Source organism: Notolepis coatsorum, assembly GCF_963971535.1.
Source record: "Notolepis coatsorum genome assembly, chromosome: 3".
NCBI classification, from domain to species: domain Eukaryota; kingdom Metazoa; phylum Chordata; class Actinopteri; order Aulopiformes; family Paralepididae; genus Notolepis; species Notolepis coatsorum.
Genome location: NC_140167.1, coordinates 121,678,978 through 121,698,951, shown reverse-complemented (window position 1 = coordinate 121,698,951; position 19,974 = coordinate 121,678,978). Strand labels below are relative to the sequence as shown.

At 41.9% G+C, this 19,974-nt stretch overlaps 3 protein-coding genes and 1 pseudogene across 4 annotated transcripts in view; 3 read left to right on the top strand and 1 right to left on the bottom strand.

The window, feature by feature from the left end:
* hdac4 (histone deacetylase 4) overlaps positions 1-19,974 on the bottom strand; it is a gene marked incomplete at both ends in the record, with an annotated part of 128,197 nt that overhangs the window by 54,324 nt on the left and 53,899 nt on the right. The gene's annotated exons all lie outside the window — the stretch shown is intronic.
* LOC311224917 (signal recognition particle subunit SRP54-like) lies at positions 4,371-11,289 on the top strand (annotated as a pseudogene). The gene is made up of 2 exons: positions 4,371-5,963; positions 11,261-11,289. The product of its transcript is annotated as a signal recognition particle subunit SRP54-like (transcript).
* LOC311225073 (signal recognition particle subunit SRP54-like) lies at positions 9,689-11,254 on the top strand (the record flags this gene model as incomplete). The annotated part of the gene is made up of 1 exon (XM_084310281.1): positions 9,689-11,254. A coding segment is annotated over exon 1 (1,455 nt), but the record flags the coding sequence as incomplete, so codon positions are not given.
* On the top strand, positions 16,309-17,811 carry LOC311225072 (signal recognition particle subunit SRP54-like; the record flags this gene model as incomplete). Its single annotated transcript, XM_084310280.1, has 1 exon — positions 16,309-17,811. The coding sequence occupies one exon, from the start codon at positions 16,309-16,311 to the stop codon at positions 17,809-17,811; it is 1,503 nt and encodes a 500-aa protein (XP_084166406.1).

Here is a 19,974-nt window from a genome sequence, read left to right as displayed (position 1 = left end):
TCAAATTTGCTGACGACACAGTGGTGGTGGGCCTGATCTCTGCCAACGACGAGAGGGCCTACCTGGAAGAGGTCAAGGTCCTGGCGGGATGGTGCCAGGAAAACAGCCTCTCCCTGAACGTCAGCAAAACAAAGGAGATGATTGTGGACTTCAGGAGGTCGGGGGTCAAGGACTACAGCATCGACGGGGCACCGGTTGAGAGAGTCAACAGCTTTAAGTACCTCGGAGCCTACATATCCGAGGACTTGACATGGACCACACACATTAACAGTGTTGTGAAGAAGGCACGACAACGCCTCTACTTCCTCAGGCGCCTAAGGAAGTTCCAAGTCAGCCAGAAGATCCTTAAGAACTTCTACTCATGTACAATAGAGAGCATCTTGACCGGCAACATCACCTCCTGGTTTGGGAATAGCACTGCACAAGACCAAAGCAGACTACAAAGAGTGACACGTTCAGCCGAACGCACAATTGGAGGGGGGCTCCCCACCCTCCAGAACATTTACTACAAGCGTTGCAAGGGCAAGGCTAAGAGAATCATTAAAGACGCCAGTCACCCGAACAACTGCCTCTTTGAACTGCTGCGGTCAGGCAAGCGATACAGGAGTCTCAAGGCGAGCACAGAAAGACTCAGAAGAAGCTTCTATCCCCAGGCCATCAGGCTGCTAAACGAACAATGAATGAACACTACACAACAACAACCACCAAACGCACATAGCACACACATCCACACGCACACACTCACTTTAAACAAACACACTGTAGCACCCACTCCACACACTTATAGCACACACCCACTTTAAACAAACACACTGTAGCACCCACTCCCCACACTTTATATTTATGGATGAAGGATTGCACTACAACTCGTACACCTTACTGTAAATTGTACCTAAAATTGTACCTCATCCCATTTCTGCTTTGCACTAGATAGTACTGTACATTAGTACACTGCATAGTATTGTGTATTGTATATTATATGGTAACTCAGAACATTGTACATATGTCTATACCGAACACTGTGACCTCATTTTCTTCTTCTAAATTCATGCTATATTATGTTATTATGTTATTTGATACTATCTTGTCTAGCACAGTCTCTGGAGCGTAACAGTAAGAAGCATTTTGTATGAAAGTATTCTGTACTTCTGTATGACAACTATTAAAGAACTTGAACTTGAACTTGTATAGTCAAAGTCACAAAGAACATTCTGTATAGTCAAAGTCACAAATAACAATCTATAGTCAAAGTCACAAATAACAATCTGTATAGATAAAGTCACAAATAACAATCTGTATAGATAAAGTCACAAATAACATTCTGTATAGTCATAGTCACAAATAACATTATGTATAGTCAAAGTCACAAATAACAATCTATAGTCAAAGTCACAAATAACAATCTGTATAGTCAAAGTCACAAATAACATTATGTATAGTCAAAGTCACAAATAACAATCTGTATAGACAAAGTCACAAATAACAATCTGTATAGTCAACGTCACAAATACAATTCTATATAGTCAAAGTCACAAATAACATTCTGTATAGTCAAAGTCACAAATAACAATCTGTATAGTCAAAGTCACAAATAACATTCGTATAGTCAAAGTCACAAATACCATTTGGTAAAGTCAAAGTCACAAATAACATTCTGTATAGTCAAAGTCACAAATACCATTCGGTAAAGTCACAAATAACAATCTGTATAGACAAAGTCACAAATAACAATCTGTAGACAAAGTCACAAATAACATTCTGTATAGTCAAAGTCACAAATAACATTCTGTATAGTCAAAATCACAAATACCATTCGGTAAAGTCAAAGTCACAAATAACAATCTGTATAGTCAAAGTCACAAATAACATTCTGTATAGTCAAAGTCACAAATAACATTCTGTATAGTCAAAGTCACAAATAACATTCTGTATAGTCAAAGTCACAAATAACATTCTGTATAGTCAAAGTCACAAATAACATTATGTATAGTCAAAGTCACAAATAACAATCTATAGTCAAAGTCACAAATAACAATCTGTATAGATAAAGTCACAAATAACAATCTGTATAGTCAAAGTCACAAATACAATTCTGTATAGTCAAAGTCACAAATACAATTCTGTATAGTCAAAGTCACAAATAACATTCTGTATAGTCAAAGTCACAAATAACAATCTGTATAGTCAAAGTCACAAATACAATGATGTATAGTCAAAGTCACAAATAACATTCTGTATAGTCAAAGTCACAAATAACAATCTGTATAGTCAAAGTCACAAATAACAATCTATAGTCAAAGTCACAAATAACAATCTGTATAGTCAAAGTCACATATATATAACAATCTGGGTACAAATGGGGACGAGGGGACATTTATGCACATGTACTGGGACTGCCCACCAGTTAAGATATTCTGGAAAGAAGTGACCCAGCAATTATCAAATCTCTTAATTCTGAATATACCTGTACACCCCTCTGTATTACTGCTGAATGATGTTTTTGAGTATGCAGTACCTATACAGCTAAAGAGATTGGTTTTATCTGGTATTACAGTGGCTAAAAAACTGATAGCATCACCGGATTCAACCGGAAAAAAATTGCCGAAAGGTCTGGATTCTTACATATCTCGATGTGATTTATCTAGAAATATCTACAGCAAGAATTTTGGGTCTCAATGAATCCAAATTGACAATGTGGTTAGAAGTGGTAGAGAGAATAAAAGCTAGCATATAATGGTAGTGTCTGGTTAGGAGCGAAGATAATGGATGGATTATCCATTGGGGGGTCCAGGGTGGGGGGTGCGAGCAAGAGCATATGTGTGTAGGGGAATAGATAGCAGGTATTAGGGGCATATCTTGTATAAGACATTTATCTAAACGGTGATTTAATTTGATGTGCACTGTTAACAATGCTGTATATCTAATCGTGTGTTGTCATGTTTGTTTATATGTTTGTTTAAAAAATAATAAAAAAATAAAATACAAAAAAATCTGTATAGTCAAAGTCACAAATAACAAGTTCAAGTTTCAAGTTCAAGTTCAAGTTTCTTTATTATTTGTCATACAGAAATACAGAATACTTTGCATGAAATGTTTCTTTCTGTTTTGCTCCTGAGAGTGTGCTAGATAATAACAAGATAGTATAAATAAGTATAATAAGTATAAAATAGAAAGTCAAGAAGTCAAGTAAAAACAAGTGTAAACAACAATTGTTCAGTATAGCTCTATACAGTATGTACATCTGGTACAAAATGGTGTGGTATAGCTTAACTTGTGGTGCCACCTTGTGGTGGTAAGGTGCAATAAGGAATAAGGAATGAGAGATGTGCAATTCCCTTACCAAAAATATAAATATAAAGTGTAAAGTGTAAAAGTGTAAAGTGTGGTAAAGTGGTGCTGTGTTGTTTATTTAAAGCAGGGGTCTCAAACTCAATTTACCTGGGGGCCGCTGGAGGTAGAGTCTGGGTGAGGCTGGGCCACATCAAATATAAAAAAAAAGGGTTTCAAGTATTCCAAAAAAAAGTACAATTGATCCAATCTTCTCAATCTTTAGCAACAATCTTTTAGAACATGAACAGTTCTTCAGAACATGAACGATTCTTCAAAACATAGGCTTCTCTTACCTACTCCTTGCTGCCAGAGACTTGGCAGCGCTTCCTCTTATGTCTTCCCCCCTTGTGTGTCCTCTGAGGTTTGTCAGGCGCAATACATCTTCAACAAACTAACCCTTTGCCTCATCATAAAACCTCACAATCACCAGCAACTGAGCATTCTCAGTTGTGTCAGTGGACTCATCCACATCTATGGAAATGCGCTGTGCATTTTTTTTATTCTATCACAAAGCTGTTTAATCAAATCACCAGCCAGTATTTCAGTTATTCTGGTTGCTGTGCTGAGGGGTGTAGAGGAGCCAAAGCTATATATTTAGGTTATTGTATTATATGAATGTTTATATGTTTATTTTTATAACCTTACATTGAAACGGCATTAGGAATATTGATTGTATTTAGACCGGCTTATTTGTCATAATAGAACATTCTAGAACATTTGTGATGTCACAGTAGGATGTCATAATCAAACATTCTAGAACATTTGTGATGACACAGTATGATGTCATAATCAAACATTCTAGCACATTTGTGATGTCACAGTATGATGTCATAATCAAACATTCTAGAACATTTGTGTATCTATATATATTCAACAATTCTCTCATAAGAGCTCAGTGTGCATCTTGAAACAGTGCTGAGCAGTTCTGAACAGATAGACTAAACAACATAGATTGAAGCCTGTATTTCTAGACCAGGGTGCCTTGCCTACTGGTTTGGCTGTGGAAAGGAAATCATCGGTTGCAGTCCCCCCCCCCGGATCTCTCCCTTGACCCCGGTGAGCTGAGGAGAGCTGACCACCGCAGGGGCCTAAGCCTTCGAGGCCCTTATTTCATCTGATTGAGTCTGTTCCATTTGGACCGTCAAGATGGTGTTAGCCGACCTAGGAAGAAAGATCACATCGGCGCTGAGATCTCTCAGCAATGCCACCATCATCAACGAGGAGGTCCTGGACGCCATGCTGAAGGAGGTGTGCGCCGCCCTCCTGGAAGCCGACGTCAACGTCAAACTGGTCAAACAGCTCCGAGAGAATGTCAAGGGAGCCATAGACCTGGAGGAGATGGCGGCTGGCCTGAACAAGAGGAGGATGATCCAGCACGCCGTCTTCAAGGAGCTGGTCAAGCTGGTGGACCCCGGTGTCCAGGCCTGGACTCCGACGAAAGGCAAGAACAACGTCTTCATGTTCGTCGGTCTGCAAGGCAGCGGGAAAACCACCACCTGTTCCAAGATGGCATATTACTACAGAAGAAAAGGCTGGAAAACCTGTTTGATATGTGCTGACACTTTCAGAGCCGGTGCTTTTGATCAGTTGAAACAGAACGCTACCAAAGCCAGAATTCCATTCTATGGCAGTTACACAGAGATGGACCCTGTGGTCGTAGCAGCCGAGGGCGTTGAGAAGTTCAAAGCGGAGAACTTCGAGATCATCATCGTTGATACCAGCGGCCGACACAAACAAGACGACTCTCTCTTTGAGGAGATGTTGCAGGTTTCAAACGCAGTGCAACCGGACAACATCGTGTACGTGATGGACGCCTCCGTCGGACAGGCCTGCCAGGCCCAGGCCAAGGCCTTCAAGGACAAGGTCAACGTGGTGTCCGTCATTGTGGCCAAGCTGGATGGACACGCTAAGGGTGGTGGAGCTCTCAGCGCTGTGGCTGCCACAAAGAGTCCCATCATCTTCATCGGTACAGGAGAACACATTGGTGACTTTGAGCCCTTCAAGACACAGCCCTTCATCAGCAAACTGCTGGGTATGGGAGACCTTGAAGGTTTGATAGACAAATTCAACGAGTTGAAGCTGGATGACAACGAGGAGTTGATTGACAAACTGAAACATGGTCAGTTCACACTCAGAGACATGTACGAGCAGTTCCAGAACATCATGAAGATGGGACCGATCGGACAGATCATGGGAATGATCCCAGGCTTTGGGACTGACTCCAGGAGTAAAGACAACGAGCAGGAGTCCATGGCCAGGCTGAAGAAACTCATGACTATCATGGATAGCATGAATAACAAGGAACTGGAAAAACAAAGACGGAGCCAAACTGTTCAGTAAACAGCCCAACCGGATTGCGAGAGTGGCTCGTTGAGCGGGCGTGGCCACCATGGACGTCCAGGAGCTGCTCACCCAGTACACCAAGTTCGCCCAGATGGTCAAGAAGATGGGAGGCATCAAGGGCCTGTTCAAAGGAGGCGACCTGTCGAAGAACGTCAACCCCTCTCAGATGGCCAAGCTCAACCAGCAGGTGGCCAAGATGATAGATCCTAGAGTTCTGCACCACATGGGTGGGACGGCCGGCCTCCAGTCAATGATGAGGCATTTGCAGCAGGGGGCCGCCGGCAAAAAAAATTAAAGGAAGACAGGGTTTAAAGGTCAGACCAGACCTCCGTCGCAGTGTTTTGAAACGAATGAAAGGAGAGCTTGTGTGTGGACTGAATATAAAGACTTTTAACCTGAAGGAAGAGATGAGGTCGCTGAGCCTTGGTAATATAATTCTTTAACTTCCTTGTGTATAAGATTATGCAGAGGCTTATTTTCTTGTCTGGATTCAGAGATCTGTGATTTTACACTAATCGTAGAGGAGGAGAGCCCATTCCTTTTCAAATATGTAAATGACAAAAAAAAGATTGTTTGACTTTTTTGTTTGTTCTTTGTTATTTTAAATGTTTTATATACATTTATTATTTGAACGGCTTAAGGCTATATATGTACTTGATGTTTGTTTGTTATGTTGCATATTTGAAATAAACTTCAATCAAATCAAATACATTATTTTATATGTATGCATCAGAGAATGGCTTCTTGTGTTTAGCCAACACCCATGCCACTGAGTGAGGACTTGGTTGCTTTTTCTCGTTGTGACATAGATTTAACAATAATTCTGCTTGCAGCTTGATATGATGATTTCATTCCATTTCTTTTTGTGGTTCTTAGCACTGCATTTAAAATAAAGGTTGCATCAAAATAACTGTGTTTTGTTTCGTAGTGGCGTTTCAAATTGCCACTCTTCACAAGAGCTACCGTTTCTTGGCATAATTAGGCACATTGGTTTGGTGCTGGGAGGATGAACACATATTTTTCAGTCCATTCACCTTTGAATTGCAGCGATTTATCACTGTCGACTTTTCTTTTACTGGCCATCTTTGAACATGCCATATTTTTCTACTAGCTGCCTGCTGGCGAAACTACAGTACCTGCAGATTAGACTACCTGTAGATGCGCTGTCAACTCTCGCTCTGACTCTGACCCGTTGAAAGAGACGACACGCATTCCGTGAAGACCCGCCCTACTCTGCCTCTGATTCACTGTGGGTGGGGGAAAAAAAACGCTGACGGGACGCTGAATGTGATTGGACCAAAGCAGGATAGACAGACACAGACAGTGGAGCAGTGCAGCCGGACATGCAGAGCACTGCTTGCAGAGGAGATAGCGGAGAATTTTGAGGATGCCTGCCATATATTTTCCTTCCACTTGGTATCACTCCGGAATCACGTTTCTGTCATGAGCCTGCGCTATGGTAGCCTACAAGTGATAAAATAAATAAAATTTCCAACTCGCGCAACGACTCTGCAAAAAGTTGCGCGCGGGCCGCATTAACACTAAACTTTGATGTCAAGTAGGGGGCCACAAAATATCATCCAGCGGGCCGCAATTGGCCCGCGGGCCACACGTTTGAGACCCCTGATCTAAGTCCTTCATTGACAGATAATATTAGAAAAAGCCACCAATATGATCAGTGCTCTCTCTCTCTCTCTCTCTCTCTCTCTCTCTCTCTCTCTCTCTCTCTCTCTCTCTCTCTCTCTCTCTCTCTCTCTCTCTCTCTCTCTCTCTCTCTCACACACACACACACACACACACACACACACACACACACACACACACACACACACACACACACACACACACACAAATTAGGGTGAGTTGTTTTGATATAAAGAAGTCATCAAACACGCCAACAGCACCAGACAGCCAACAGTACGCAGCCTGATGATAGAGTTGGGAGTGTTGGCCTATTTTCATGACATTTCGCCGCAGAGGCCAAGATGTAATAGCGCATGATTATCACAAACAAATATGTATTTTCTTTTTCTCTAGTCCGAGGTTAGGGTTAGGCGTGAAGTCTCCAGTAGGGTTACAATTAGGATTACGGTAAGGGATAGGTTTATAAACTATGAGAATGGTATGGAAATAGTGAGTCCGGACATTGTTTACTGATATGTGTGAATAGCACTGTGTTTTCTGCACCAGGCTAGCAAACTCGTTTCCCCCTGTGAGACAATAGGGTATCATACAGTGTTGTAGCCTATCACAAAGTAAGACGGCAAGAATCGTCTACCAACATGCCAACTGCATACCTCTTCAGCGCTCTCCTACTATGTCATAGTTTGTTGATCTGATTGGTTGAAGTTAGCCTGTGATAGACAGATGGTTCATCCAATCACCTGCCAAGTTTTATTTTTATTTTTTTCAAATGGTTTCCAAGGATGACTTCTCAGTTGGTTCTGTGTAACCAACCATCTGGTGCATCAGGCTAGCAAGAATTATTATCATTTATTATAGAACGTTATTATTATCATTGCAGACAGGTAATCTGTGATTCTGTCCCCAGCTAGTATCAATACTGTGGTTACTGAGTCTAAAAATGCAGAGAAGAAATTGATGTGAGAGAGAGAGAACAGAAGGGAGAGGGAGATAAAGAGAGAGAGGGGAGGTAGAGATATGGTGAGGAAGTGAAGCAGGTGAGAAGAGGGAGAGAGATAAGGAGGGCGAGAGGGGGGATAGAGAGACGGGGAGGAAGTGAAGCAGGTGAGAGGGGGGGAGAGAAAGGAAGAGATCGATGGATACAAATAGTGGGCAGAGAACTTGAGGCCTAAGATAATAGTGTTTAACATCAACAGACAAACACAACCAATTAAGTAAATCTACTGTAATACATACATGCACAAAAATTGCCACTCCACAATTCTACAGAGGGCAGAGAGCATCCACTAGAAGACCAAATATTTTCCAAACCATCTAAGTCTGGGGTCTCAAACTCAATTTACCTGGGGGCCGCTGGAGGTAGAGTCTGGGTGAGGCTGGTACGCATCAAATATAAAAAAAAAAAAGGGGTTTCAAGTATTCCAAAAAAAGTACAACTGATCCAATCTTCTCAATATTTAGCAACAACCTTTCAGAACATGAACAGTTCTTCAGAACATGAACGATTCTTCAGAACATAGGCTTCTCTTACCTACTCCTTGCTGCCAGAGACTTGGCAGCGCTTCCTCTTATGTCTTCCCCCCTTGTGTGTCCACTGAGGTTTGTCAGGCGCAATATATCTTCAACAAGCTACCCCTTTGCCTCATCATAAAACCTCACAAACACCAGCAACTGAGCATTCTCAGTGGTGTCAGTGGACTCATCCACAGCTATGGAAATGCACTGTGCATTTTTTTTATTCTATCACAAAGCTGTTTAATCAAATCACCAGCCAGTATTTCAGTTATTCTGGTTGCTGTGCTGAGGGGTGTAGAGGAGCCAAAGCTATTATTTAGGTTATTGTATTATAATATGTTTATATGTTTATTTTTATAACCTTACATTGAAACGGCATTAGGAATAGTGATTGGATTTAGATAAAGTCATTGAACCGTCTTATTTGTCATAATAGACCATTCTAGAACATTTGTGATGTCACAGTATGATGTCATAATCAAACATTCTAGAACATTTGTGATGACACAGTACGATGTCATAATCAAACATTCTAGAACATTTGTGATGTCACAGTACGATGTCATAATCAAACATTCTAGAACATTTGTGATGACACAGTACGATGTCATAATCAAACATTCTAGCACATTTGTGATGTCACAGTACGATGTCATAATCAAACATTCTAGAACATTTGTGTATCTATATATATTCAACAATTCTCTCTGAAGAGCTCAGTGTGCATCTTGAAACAGTGCTGAGCAGTACTGAACAGATAGACTAAACAACATAGATTGAAGCCTGTATTTCTAGACCAGGGTGCCTTGCCTACTGGTTTGGCTGTGGAAAGGAAATCATCGGTTGCAGTCCCCCCCGGATCTCTCCCTTGACCCCGGTGAGCTGAGGAGAGCTGACCACCGCAGGGGCCTAAGCCTTCGAGGCCCTTATTTCATCTGATTGAGTCTGTTCCATTTGGACCGTCAAGATGGTGTTAGCCGACCTAGGAAGAAAGATCACATCGGCGCTGAGATCTCTCAGCAATGCCACCATCATCAACGAGGAGGTCCTGGACGCCATGCTGAAGGAGGTGTGCGCCGCCCTCCTGGAAGCCGACGTCAACGTCAAACTGGTCAAACAGCTCAGAGAGAATGTCAAGGGAGCCATAGACCTGGAGGAGATGGCGGCTGGCCTGAACAAGAGGAGGATGATCCAGCACGCCGTCTTCAAGGAGCTGGTCAAGCTGGTGGACCCCGGTGTCCAGGCCTGGACTCCGACGAAAGGCAAGAACAACGTCTTCATGTTCGTCGGTCTGCAGGGCAGCGGGAAAACCACCACCTGTTCCAAGATGGCATATTACTACAGAAGAAAAGGCTGGAAAACCTGTTTGATATGTGCCGACACTTTCAGAGCCGGTGCTTTTGATCAGTTGAAACAGAACGCTACCAAAGCCAGAATTCCATTCTATGGCAGTTACACAGAGATGAACCCTGTGGTCGTAGCAGCCGAGGGCGTTGAGAAGTTCAAAGCGGAGAACTTCGAGATCATCATCGTTGATACCAGCGGCCGACACAAACAAGAAGACTCTCTCTTTGAGGAGATGTTGCAGGTTTCAAACGCAGTGCAACCGGACAACATCGTGTACGTGATGGACGCCTCCGTCGGACAGGCCTGCCAGGCCCAGGCCAAGGCCTTCAAGGACAAGGTGGACGTGGTGTCCGTCATCGTGACCAAGCTGGATGGACATGCTAAGGGTGGTGGAGCTCTCAGCGCTGTGGCTGCCACAAAGAGTCCCGTCATCTTCATCGGTACAGGAGAACACATTGGTGACTTTGAGCCCTTCAAGACACAGCGCTTCATCAGCAAACTGCTGGGTATGGGAGACATTGAAGGTTTGATAGACAAAGTCAACGAGTTGAAGCTGGATGACAACGAGTTGATTGATAAACTGAAACATGGTCAGTTCACACTCAGAGACATGTACAAGCAGTTCCAGAACATCATGAAGATGGGACCGATCGGACAGATCATGGGAATGATCCCAGGCTTTGGGACTGACTTCATGAGTAAAGACAACGAGCAGGAGTCCACGGCCAAGCTGAAGAAACTCATGACTATCATGGATAGCATGAATGACCAGGAACTGGACAACCAAGATGGAGCCAAACCGTTCAGTAAACAGCCCAACCGGATCACGAGAGTGGCTCGTGGAGCGGGCGTGGCCCCAAAGGATGTCAAGGAGCTGCTCACCCAGTACACCAAGTTCGCCCGCATGGTCAAGAAGATGGGAGGCATCAAGGGCCTGTTCAAAGGAGGCGACATGTCGAAGAACGTCAACCCCTCTCAGATGGCCATGCTCTACCAGGAGGTGGCCAAGATAATGGATCCTGGAGTTCTGCACAAAATGGGTGGGATGGCCGGCCTCCAGTCATTGATGAGGCAGTTGCAGAAGGAATGATGGGCTTCAACAACATGTGAACACAGTCGCACACAAGACACACACGCATACACACACTGACCAGCCTTATTACGTGCTACAAAAGATGGAGATCCACCTGTTTTTAGAAATAAATGATACAGATGAAAATACAGATGCCCTGCGGTGTTTGTGGAATGACTGGACTCAAGGTGACAAAATACAAGTGTGGAACTCTAAACCAAGGTTAAGCAACTTATTTACTTTCACTTAATTAATTTCCTAGATGAATACTTCCACTTGTACCATTAAAAAAAACAAAAAAAACAAGGCTTTTGAGGTGATGAAATCACTGCGCCCAGGCAGCAGTGTTTCGGCCAAAAATAGTTCAGAGTATAATACGGTATGTGGTTAGAAAACGAAAATAAATGTTTTTACTTTTTTTATTTCTCCACGTGGTAAATACACAGGTCACAACATGTTTACAGGAACGTTTTGGAGTTGTATTTGGAGTGTATTTCATGACTGTTGGGAACTAGGCTACACTGGCACACCTACTTCCAGTGAATGATGCTAAGCTAGGCTAACGGAGCGGCTGTTCCCTAAGCCTATGCATGCACAGAGAAGAAAAGGGTATGTATCTGCTTGTCTAACTCAAGGGTAGATGGCAAATAAGCTAATTTCTTTAAAAGTTGGCATGTTCCTTTAACATGTTCTATATTGAATAACAATTTGTATAAATGGGTATTTTCCACCAGATTGTTCAATAAACTACTGAAAAATGCTTAGTCAAGTCAAGTCAGTTTTATTTGTATAGCACATTTCCAGGCAGCGGCAGCTGACACCAAAGTGCTTCACAAGCAAGTTGATAAAAACAAAATAGTGTGAGGCAAGGTATAAGATTAAAAAAAAAAAAAAAACATAGCAAAGCAATGAAAGCAACAAAACAAAACAATATGGTGCAAGATATAGGATTAAAAACATAATAGCAGCATCTCTATACCTTTATCATAATTGAGATGCAAGGTTCTATGAATATGCTAATTAAAACAAGCACTCATTTATAATTAATTCCAAGTCAGCAGCTTATGTTCTTTCAAGACATAATTATTATAGTAATTATTATTATTACCTACTCAGCTTTCGGTGTAGCTGAAGATGAAGGTGTCAAGTTACCACATATTGGACCTTGAGAGGTTCAACCTATTAGTGGCATCACACATGCAACTACAGAGAAGTTCTCCCTCTGTGACTTTGACTTTGTATAGTCAAAGTCACAAATAACAATCTGTATAGTCAAAGTCACAAAGAACATTCTGTATAGTCAAAGTCACAAATAACAATCTATAGTCAAAGTCACAAATAACAATCTATAGTCAAAGTCACAAATAACAATCTGTATAGATAAAGTCACAAATAACAATCTGTATAGATAAAGTCACAAATAACATTCTGTATAGTCATAGTCACAAATAACATTATGTATAGTCAAAGTCACAAATAACAATCTATAGTCAAAGTCACAAATAACAATCTGTATAGTCAAAGTCACAAATAACATTATGTATAGTCAAAGTCACAAATAACAATCTGTATAGACAAAGTCACAAATAACAATCTGTATAGTCAAAGTCACAAATACAATTCTATATAGTCAAAGTCACAAATAACATTCTGTATAGTCAAAGTCACAAATAACAATCTGTATAGTCAAAGTCACAAATAACATTCGTATAGTCAAAGTCACAAATACCATTTGGTAAAGTCAAAGTCACAAATAACATTCTGTATAGTCAAAGTCACAAATACCATTCGGTAAAGTCACAAATAACAATCTGTATAGACAAAGTCACAAATAACAATCTGTAGACAAAGTCACAAATAACATTCTGTATAGTCAAAATCACAAATACCATTCGGTAAAGTCAAAGTCACAAATAACAATCTGTATAGTCAAAGTCACAAATAACATTCTGTATAGTCAAAGTCACAAATACAATTATGTATAGTCAAAGTCACAAATAACATTCTGTATAGTCAAAGTCACAAATAACATTCTGTATAGTCAAAATCACAAATACCATTCGGTAAAGTCAAAGTCACAAATAACAATCTGTATAGTCAAAGTCACAAATACCATTCTGTATAGTCAAAGTCACAAATAACATTCTGTATAGTCAAAGTCACAAATAACATTCTGTATAGTCAAAGTCACAAATAACATTCTGTATAGTCAAAGTCACAAATAACATTATGTATAGTCAAAGTCACAAATAACAATCTATAGTCAAAGTCACAAATAACAATCTGTATAGATAAAGTCACAAATAACCATCTGTATAGTCAAAGTCACAAATAACATTCTGTATAGTCAAAGTCACAAATAACAATCTGTATAGTCAAAGTCACAAATACAATTATGTATAGTCAAAGTCACAAATAACATTCTGTATAGTCAAAGTCACAAATAACAATCTGTATAGTCAAAGTCACAAATAACAATCTATAGTCAAAGTCACAAATAACAATCTGTATAGTCAAAGTCACATATATATAACAATCTGGGTACAAATGGGGACGAGGGGACATTTATGCACATGTACTGGGACTGCCCACCAGTTAAGATATTCTGGAAAGAAGTGACCCAGCAATTATCAAATCTCTTAATTCTGAATATACCTGTACACCCCTCTGTATTACTGCTGAATGATGTTTTTGAGTATGCAGTACCTATACAGCTAAAGAGATTGGTTTGATCTGGTATTACAGTGGCTAAAAAACTGATAGCATCACCGGATTCAACCGGAAAAAAATTGCCGAAAGGTCTGGATTCTTACATATCTCGATGTGATTTATCTAGAAATATCTACAGCAAGAATTTTGGGTCTCAATGAATCCAAATTGACAATGTGGTTAGAAGTGGTAGAGAGAATAAAAGCTAGCATATAATGGTAGTGTCTGGTTAGGAGCGAAGATAATGGATGGATTATCCATTGGGGGGTCCAGGGTGGGGGGTGCGAGCAAGAGCATATGTGTGTAGGGGAATAGATAGCAGGTATTAGGGGCATATCTTGTATAAGACATTTATCTAAACGGTGATTTAATTTGATGTGCACTGTTAACAATGCTGTATATCTAATCGTGTGTTGTCATGTTTGTTTATATGTTTGTTTAAAAAATAATAAAAAAATAAAATACAAAAAAATCTGTATAGTCAAAGTCACAAATAACAAGTTCAAGTTTCAAGTTCAAGTTCAAGTTTCTTTATTATTTGTCATACAGAAATACAGAATACTTTGCATGAAATGTTTCTTTCTGTTTTGCTCCTGAGAGTGTGCTAGATAATAACAAGATAGTATAAATAAGTATAATAAGTATAAAATAGAAAGTCAAGAAGTCAAGTAAAAACAAGTGTAAACAACAATTGTTCAGTATAGCTCTATACAGTATGTACATCTGGTACAAAATGGTGTGGTATAGCTTAACTTGTGGTGCCACCTTGTGGTGGTAAGGTGCAATATTGCACCCGCTTCAAGGCCCTCGACCTAGCATACCGTGCGGCAAAGGGAACCGCTCCCGCCTACCTCCGGTCAATGGTCTCTAACTACACACCCTCAAGACCCCTACGCTCTGCATCTTCTGGCCGCCTCAGACCTACTCCTATCCAAGCTCCGGGAGGGTCATCAAAGAGAAGTCGCCTATTCTCAGTCCTTGCCCCACAATGGTGGAATGAACTACCCACCCCAGTTAGGACAGCCGAATCACGTCCAATCTTTCGCCGTCGACTAAAGACGCACTTCTTCAACCATTATCTGAATTTAAAAAAAACACACAATAAAAAAAAAAAATCTAACCCTAACTAACCGTACTGTCATGCACTTGTCCTAATAAACTAACCTACACTGTAGCACTCAACACTTTGATGAACATTGTTGCTCAGCTGATAGAGTTGTGCCCTTCCTGATGGCTTGTCGTACAGAACTTGTAAGTCGCTTTGGATAAAAGCGTCAGCTAAATGACTAAATGTAAATGTAAATAAGGAATGAGAGATGTGCAATTCCCTTACCAAAAATATAAATATAAAGTGTAAAGTGTGGTAAAGTGGGTGCTACAGTGTGTTGTTTATTTAAAGCAGGGGTCTCAAACTCAATTTACCTGGGGGCCGCTGGAGGTAGAGTCTGGGTGAGGCTGGGCCGCATCAAATATAAAAAAAAGGGTTTCAAGTATTCCAAAAAAAAGTACAACTGATCCAATCTTCTCAATCTTTAGCAACAATCTTTTAGAACATGAACAGTTCTTCAGAACATGAACGATTCTTCAGAACATAGGCTTCTCTTACCTACTCCTTGCTGCCAGACTTGGCAGCGCTTCCTCTTATGTCTTCCCCCCTTGTGTGTCCTCTGAGGTTTGTCAGGCGCAATACATCTTCAACAAACTACCCCTTTGCCTCATCATAAAACCTCACAAACACCAGCAACTGAGCATTCTCAGTGGTGTCAGTGGACTCATCCACAGCTATGGAAATGCACTGTGCATTTTTTTAATTCTATCACAAAGCTGTTTAATCAAATCACCAGCCAGTATTTCAGTTATTCTGGTTGCTGTGCTGAGGGGTGTAGAGGAGCCAAAGCTATATATTTAGGTTATTGTATTATATGAATGTTTATATGTTTATTTTTATAACCTTACATTGAAACGGCATTAGGAATATTGATTGGATTTAGATAAAATCATTGAACCGGCTTATTTGTCATAATAGAACATTCTAGAACATTTGTGATGTCACAGTACGATGTCATAATCAAACATTCTAGAACATTTGTGATGACACAGTATGATGTCATAATCAAACATTCTAGCACATTTGTGATGACACAGTATGATGTCATAATCAAACATTCTAGAACATTTGTGGTATCTATATATATTCAACAATTCTCTCATAAGAGCTCAGTGTGCATCTTGAAACAGTGCTGAGCAGTTCTGAACAGATAGACTAAACAACATAGATTGAAGCCTGTATTGAAGCCTTCGAGGCCCTTATTTCATCTGATTGAGTCTGTTCCATTTGGACCGTCAAGATGGTGTTAGCCGACCTAGGAAGAAAGATCACATCGGCGCTGAGATCTCTCAGCAATGCCACCATCGTCAACGAGGAGGTCCTGGACGCCATGCTGAAGGAGGTGTGCGCCGCCCTCCTGGAAGCCGACGTCAACGTCAAACTGGTCAAACAGCTCCGAGAGAATGTCAAGGGAGCCATAGACCTGGAGGAGATGGCGGCTGGCCTGAACAAGAGGAGGATGATCCAGCACGCCGTCTTCAAGGAGCTGGTCAAGCTGGTGGACCCCGGTGTCCAGGCCTGGATTCCGACGAAAGGCAAGAACAACGTCTTCATGTTCGTCGGTCTGCAGGGCAGCGGGAAAACCACCACCTGTTCCAAGATGGCGTATTACTACAGAAGAAAAGGCTGGAAAACCTGTTTGATATGTGCCGACACTTTCAGAGCCGGTGCTTTTGATCAGTTGAAACAGAACGCTACCAAAGCCAGAATTCCATTCTATGGCAGTTACACAGAGATGGACCCTGTGGTCGTAGCAGCCGAGGGCGTTGAGAAGTTCAAAGCGGAGAACTTCGAGATCATCATCGTTGATACCAGCGGCCGACACAAACAAGAAGACTCTCTCTTTGAGGAGATGTTGCAGGTTTCAAACGCAGTGCAACCGGACAACATCGTGTACGTGATGGACGCCTCCGTCGGACAGGCCTGCGAGGCCCAGGCCAAGGCCTTCAAGGACAAGGTCAACGTGGCGTCCGTCATCGTCACCAAGCTGGATGGACACGCTAAGGGTGGTGGAGCTCTCAGCGCTGTGGCTGCCACAAAGAGTCCCATCATCTTCATCGGTACAGGAGAACACATTGGTGACTTTGAGCCCTTCAAGACACAGCCCTTCATCAGCAAACTGCTGGGTATGGGAGACCTTGAAGGTTTGATAGACAAATTCAACGAGTTGAAGCTGGATGACAATGAGGAGTTGATTGACAAACTGAAACATGGTCAGTTCACACTCAGAGACATGTACGGGCAGTTCCAGACCATCATGAAGATGGGACCGATCGGACAGATCATGGGAATGATCCCAGGCTTTGGGACTGGCTCCACGAGTAAAGACAACGAGCAGGAGTCCATGGCCAGGCTGAAGAAACTCATGACTATCATGGATAGCATGAATAACCAGGAACTGGACAACAAAGACGGAGCCAAACAGTTCAGTAAACAGCCCAACCGGATCGCGAGAGTGGCTCGTGGAGCGGGCGTGGCCACCATGGACGTCCAGGAGCTGCTCACCCAGTACACCAAGTTCGCCCAGATGGTCAAGAAGATGGGAGGCATCAAGGGCCTGTTCAAAGGAGGCGACCTGTCGAAGAACGTCAACCCCTCTCAGATGGCCAAGCTCAACCAGCAGGTGGCCAAGATGATAGATCCTAGAGTTCTGCACCACATGGGTGGGAGGGCCGGCATCCAGTCAATGATGAGGCATTTGCAGCAGGGGGCCGCCGGCAACATGAAAAAGTCTTCAGGTTAAAGACTTTTAACCTGAAGGAAGAGATGAGGTCGCTGAGCCTTGGTAATATAATTCTTTAACTTCCTTGTGTATAAGATTATGCAGAGGCTTATTTTCTTGTCTGGATTCAGAGATCTGTGATTTTACACTAATCGTAGAGGAGGAGAGCCCATTCCTTTTCAAATATGTAAATGACAAAAAAAAGATTGTTTGACTTTTTTGTTTGTTCTTTGTTATTTTAAATGTTTTATATACATTTATTATTTGAACGGCTATATATGTACTTGATGTTTGTTTGTTATGTTGCATATTTGAAATAAACTTCAATCAAATCAAATACATTATTTTATATGTATGCATCAGAGTGTTTAGCCAACACCCATGCCACTGAGTGAGGACTTGGTTGCTTTTTCTCGTTGTGACATAGATTTAACAATAATTCTGCTTGCAGCTTGATATGATGATTTCATTCCATTTCTTTTTGTGGTTCTTAGCACTGCATTTAAAATAAAGGTTGCATCAAAATAACTGTGTTTTGTTTCGTAGTGGCATTTCAAATTGCCACTCTTCACAAGAGCTACCGTTTCTTGGCATAATTAGGCACATTGGTTTGGTGCTGGGAGGATGAACACATATTTTTCAGTCCATTCACCTTTGAATTGCAGCGATTTATCACTGTCGACTTTTCTTTTACTGGCCATCTTTGAACATGCCATATTTTTCTACTAGCTGCCTGCTGGCGAAACTACAGTACCTGCAGATTAGATTACCTGTAGATGCGCTGTCAACTCTCGCTCTGACTCTGACCCGTTGAAAGAGACGACACGCATTCCGTGAAGACCCGCCCTACTCTGCCTCTGATTCACTGTGGGTGGGGGGGAAAAAAACGCTGACGGGACGCTGAATGTGATTGGACCAAAGCAGGATAGACAGACACAGACAGTGGAGCAGTGCAGCCGGACATGCAGAGCACTGCTTGCAGAGGAGATAGCGGAGAATTTTGAGGATGCCTGCCATATATTTTCCTTCCACTTGGTATCACTCCGGAATCACGTTTCTGTCATGAGCCTGCGCTATGGTAGCCTACAAGTGATAAAATAAATAAAATTTCCAACTCGCGCAACGACTCTGCAAAAAGTTGCGCGCGGGCCGCATTAACACTAAACTTTGATGTCAAGTAGGGGCCACAAAATATCATCCAGCGGCCGCAATTGGCCCGCAGGCCACACGTTTGAGACCCCTGATCTAAGTCCTTCATTGACAGATAATATTAGAAAAAGCCACCAATATGATCAGTGCTCTCTCTCTCTCTCTCCTCTCTCTCTCTCTCTCTCTCTCTCTCTCTCTCTCTCTCTCTCTCTCTCTCTCTCTCTCTCTCACACACACACACACACACACACACACACACACACACACACACACACACACACACACACACACACACACACACACACAGACACACACAATAAAACATACATATGTATACAGTATACATACACAGAAACAGACCAGAGCCTTCTAACTCATAATGTCCATTTCCATCAGTCTCAGGCTGTGCATACAGTACAAACATCCTCAAATAAAATACACTGCTAAGCACACAAACATACACAAACACACTATACACACACACACTATACACACGCAGATGCATACACACACACGCGCGCATGCACGCACCCACGCACGCACGCACCTGCACGCACACACACACACACACACACACAGCTTGTTTAGAGAAACATCTGGACACAATTACCTTCTCGACGGAAAGCAGAGCAACAGTTTTTGTTGCCTCTATAGCTTGAGGGGTGGTGTGTGTGTGTGTGTGTGTGTGTGTGTGTGTGTGTGTGTGTGTGTGTGTGTGTGTGTGTGTGTGTGTGTGTGTGTGTGTGTGTGTGTGTGTGTGTGTGTGTGTGTGTGTGTGTGTGTGTGTGTGTGTGTGTTGTGTGTGTGTGTGTGTGTGTGTGTGTGCGTGTGTGTGTGTGTGTGTGTGTGAGAGAGTGTGGTAGCAGGAGAACAAATGGCACCATTATTTAGGCACACGAGAGAGAAGAGAGAGAGAGAGAGAGAGAGAGAGAGAGAGCGAGAGAGAGAGAGAGAGAGAGAGAGAGAGTGAGAGAAGAGAGAGAGAGAGGGGGCACTCACACACGGTTATTTGATGATACAGGGATGCTGTTTATG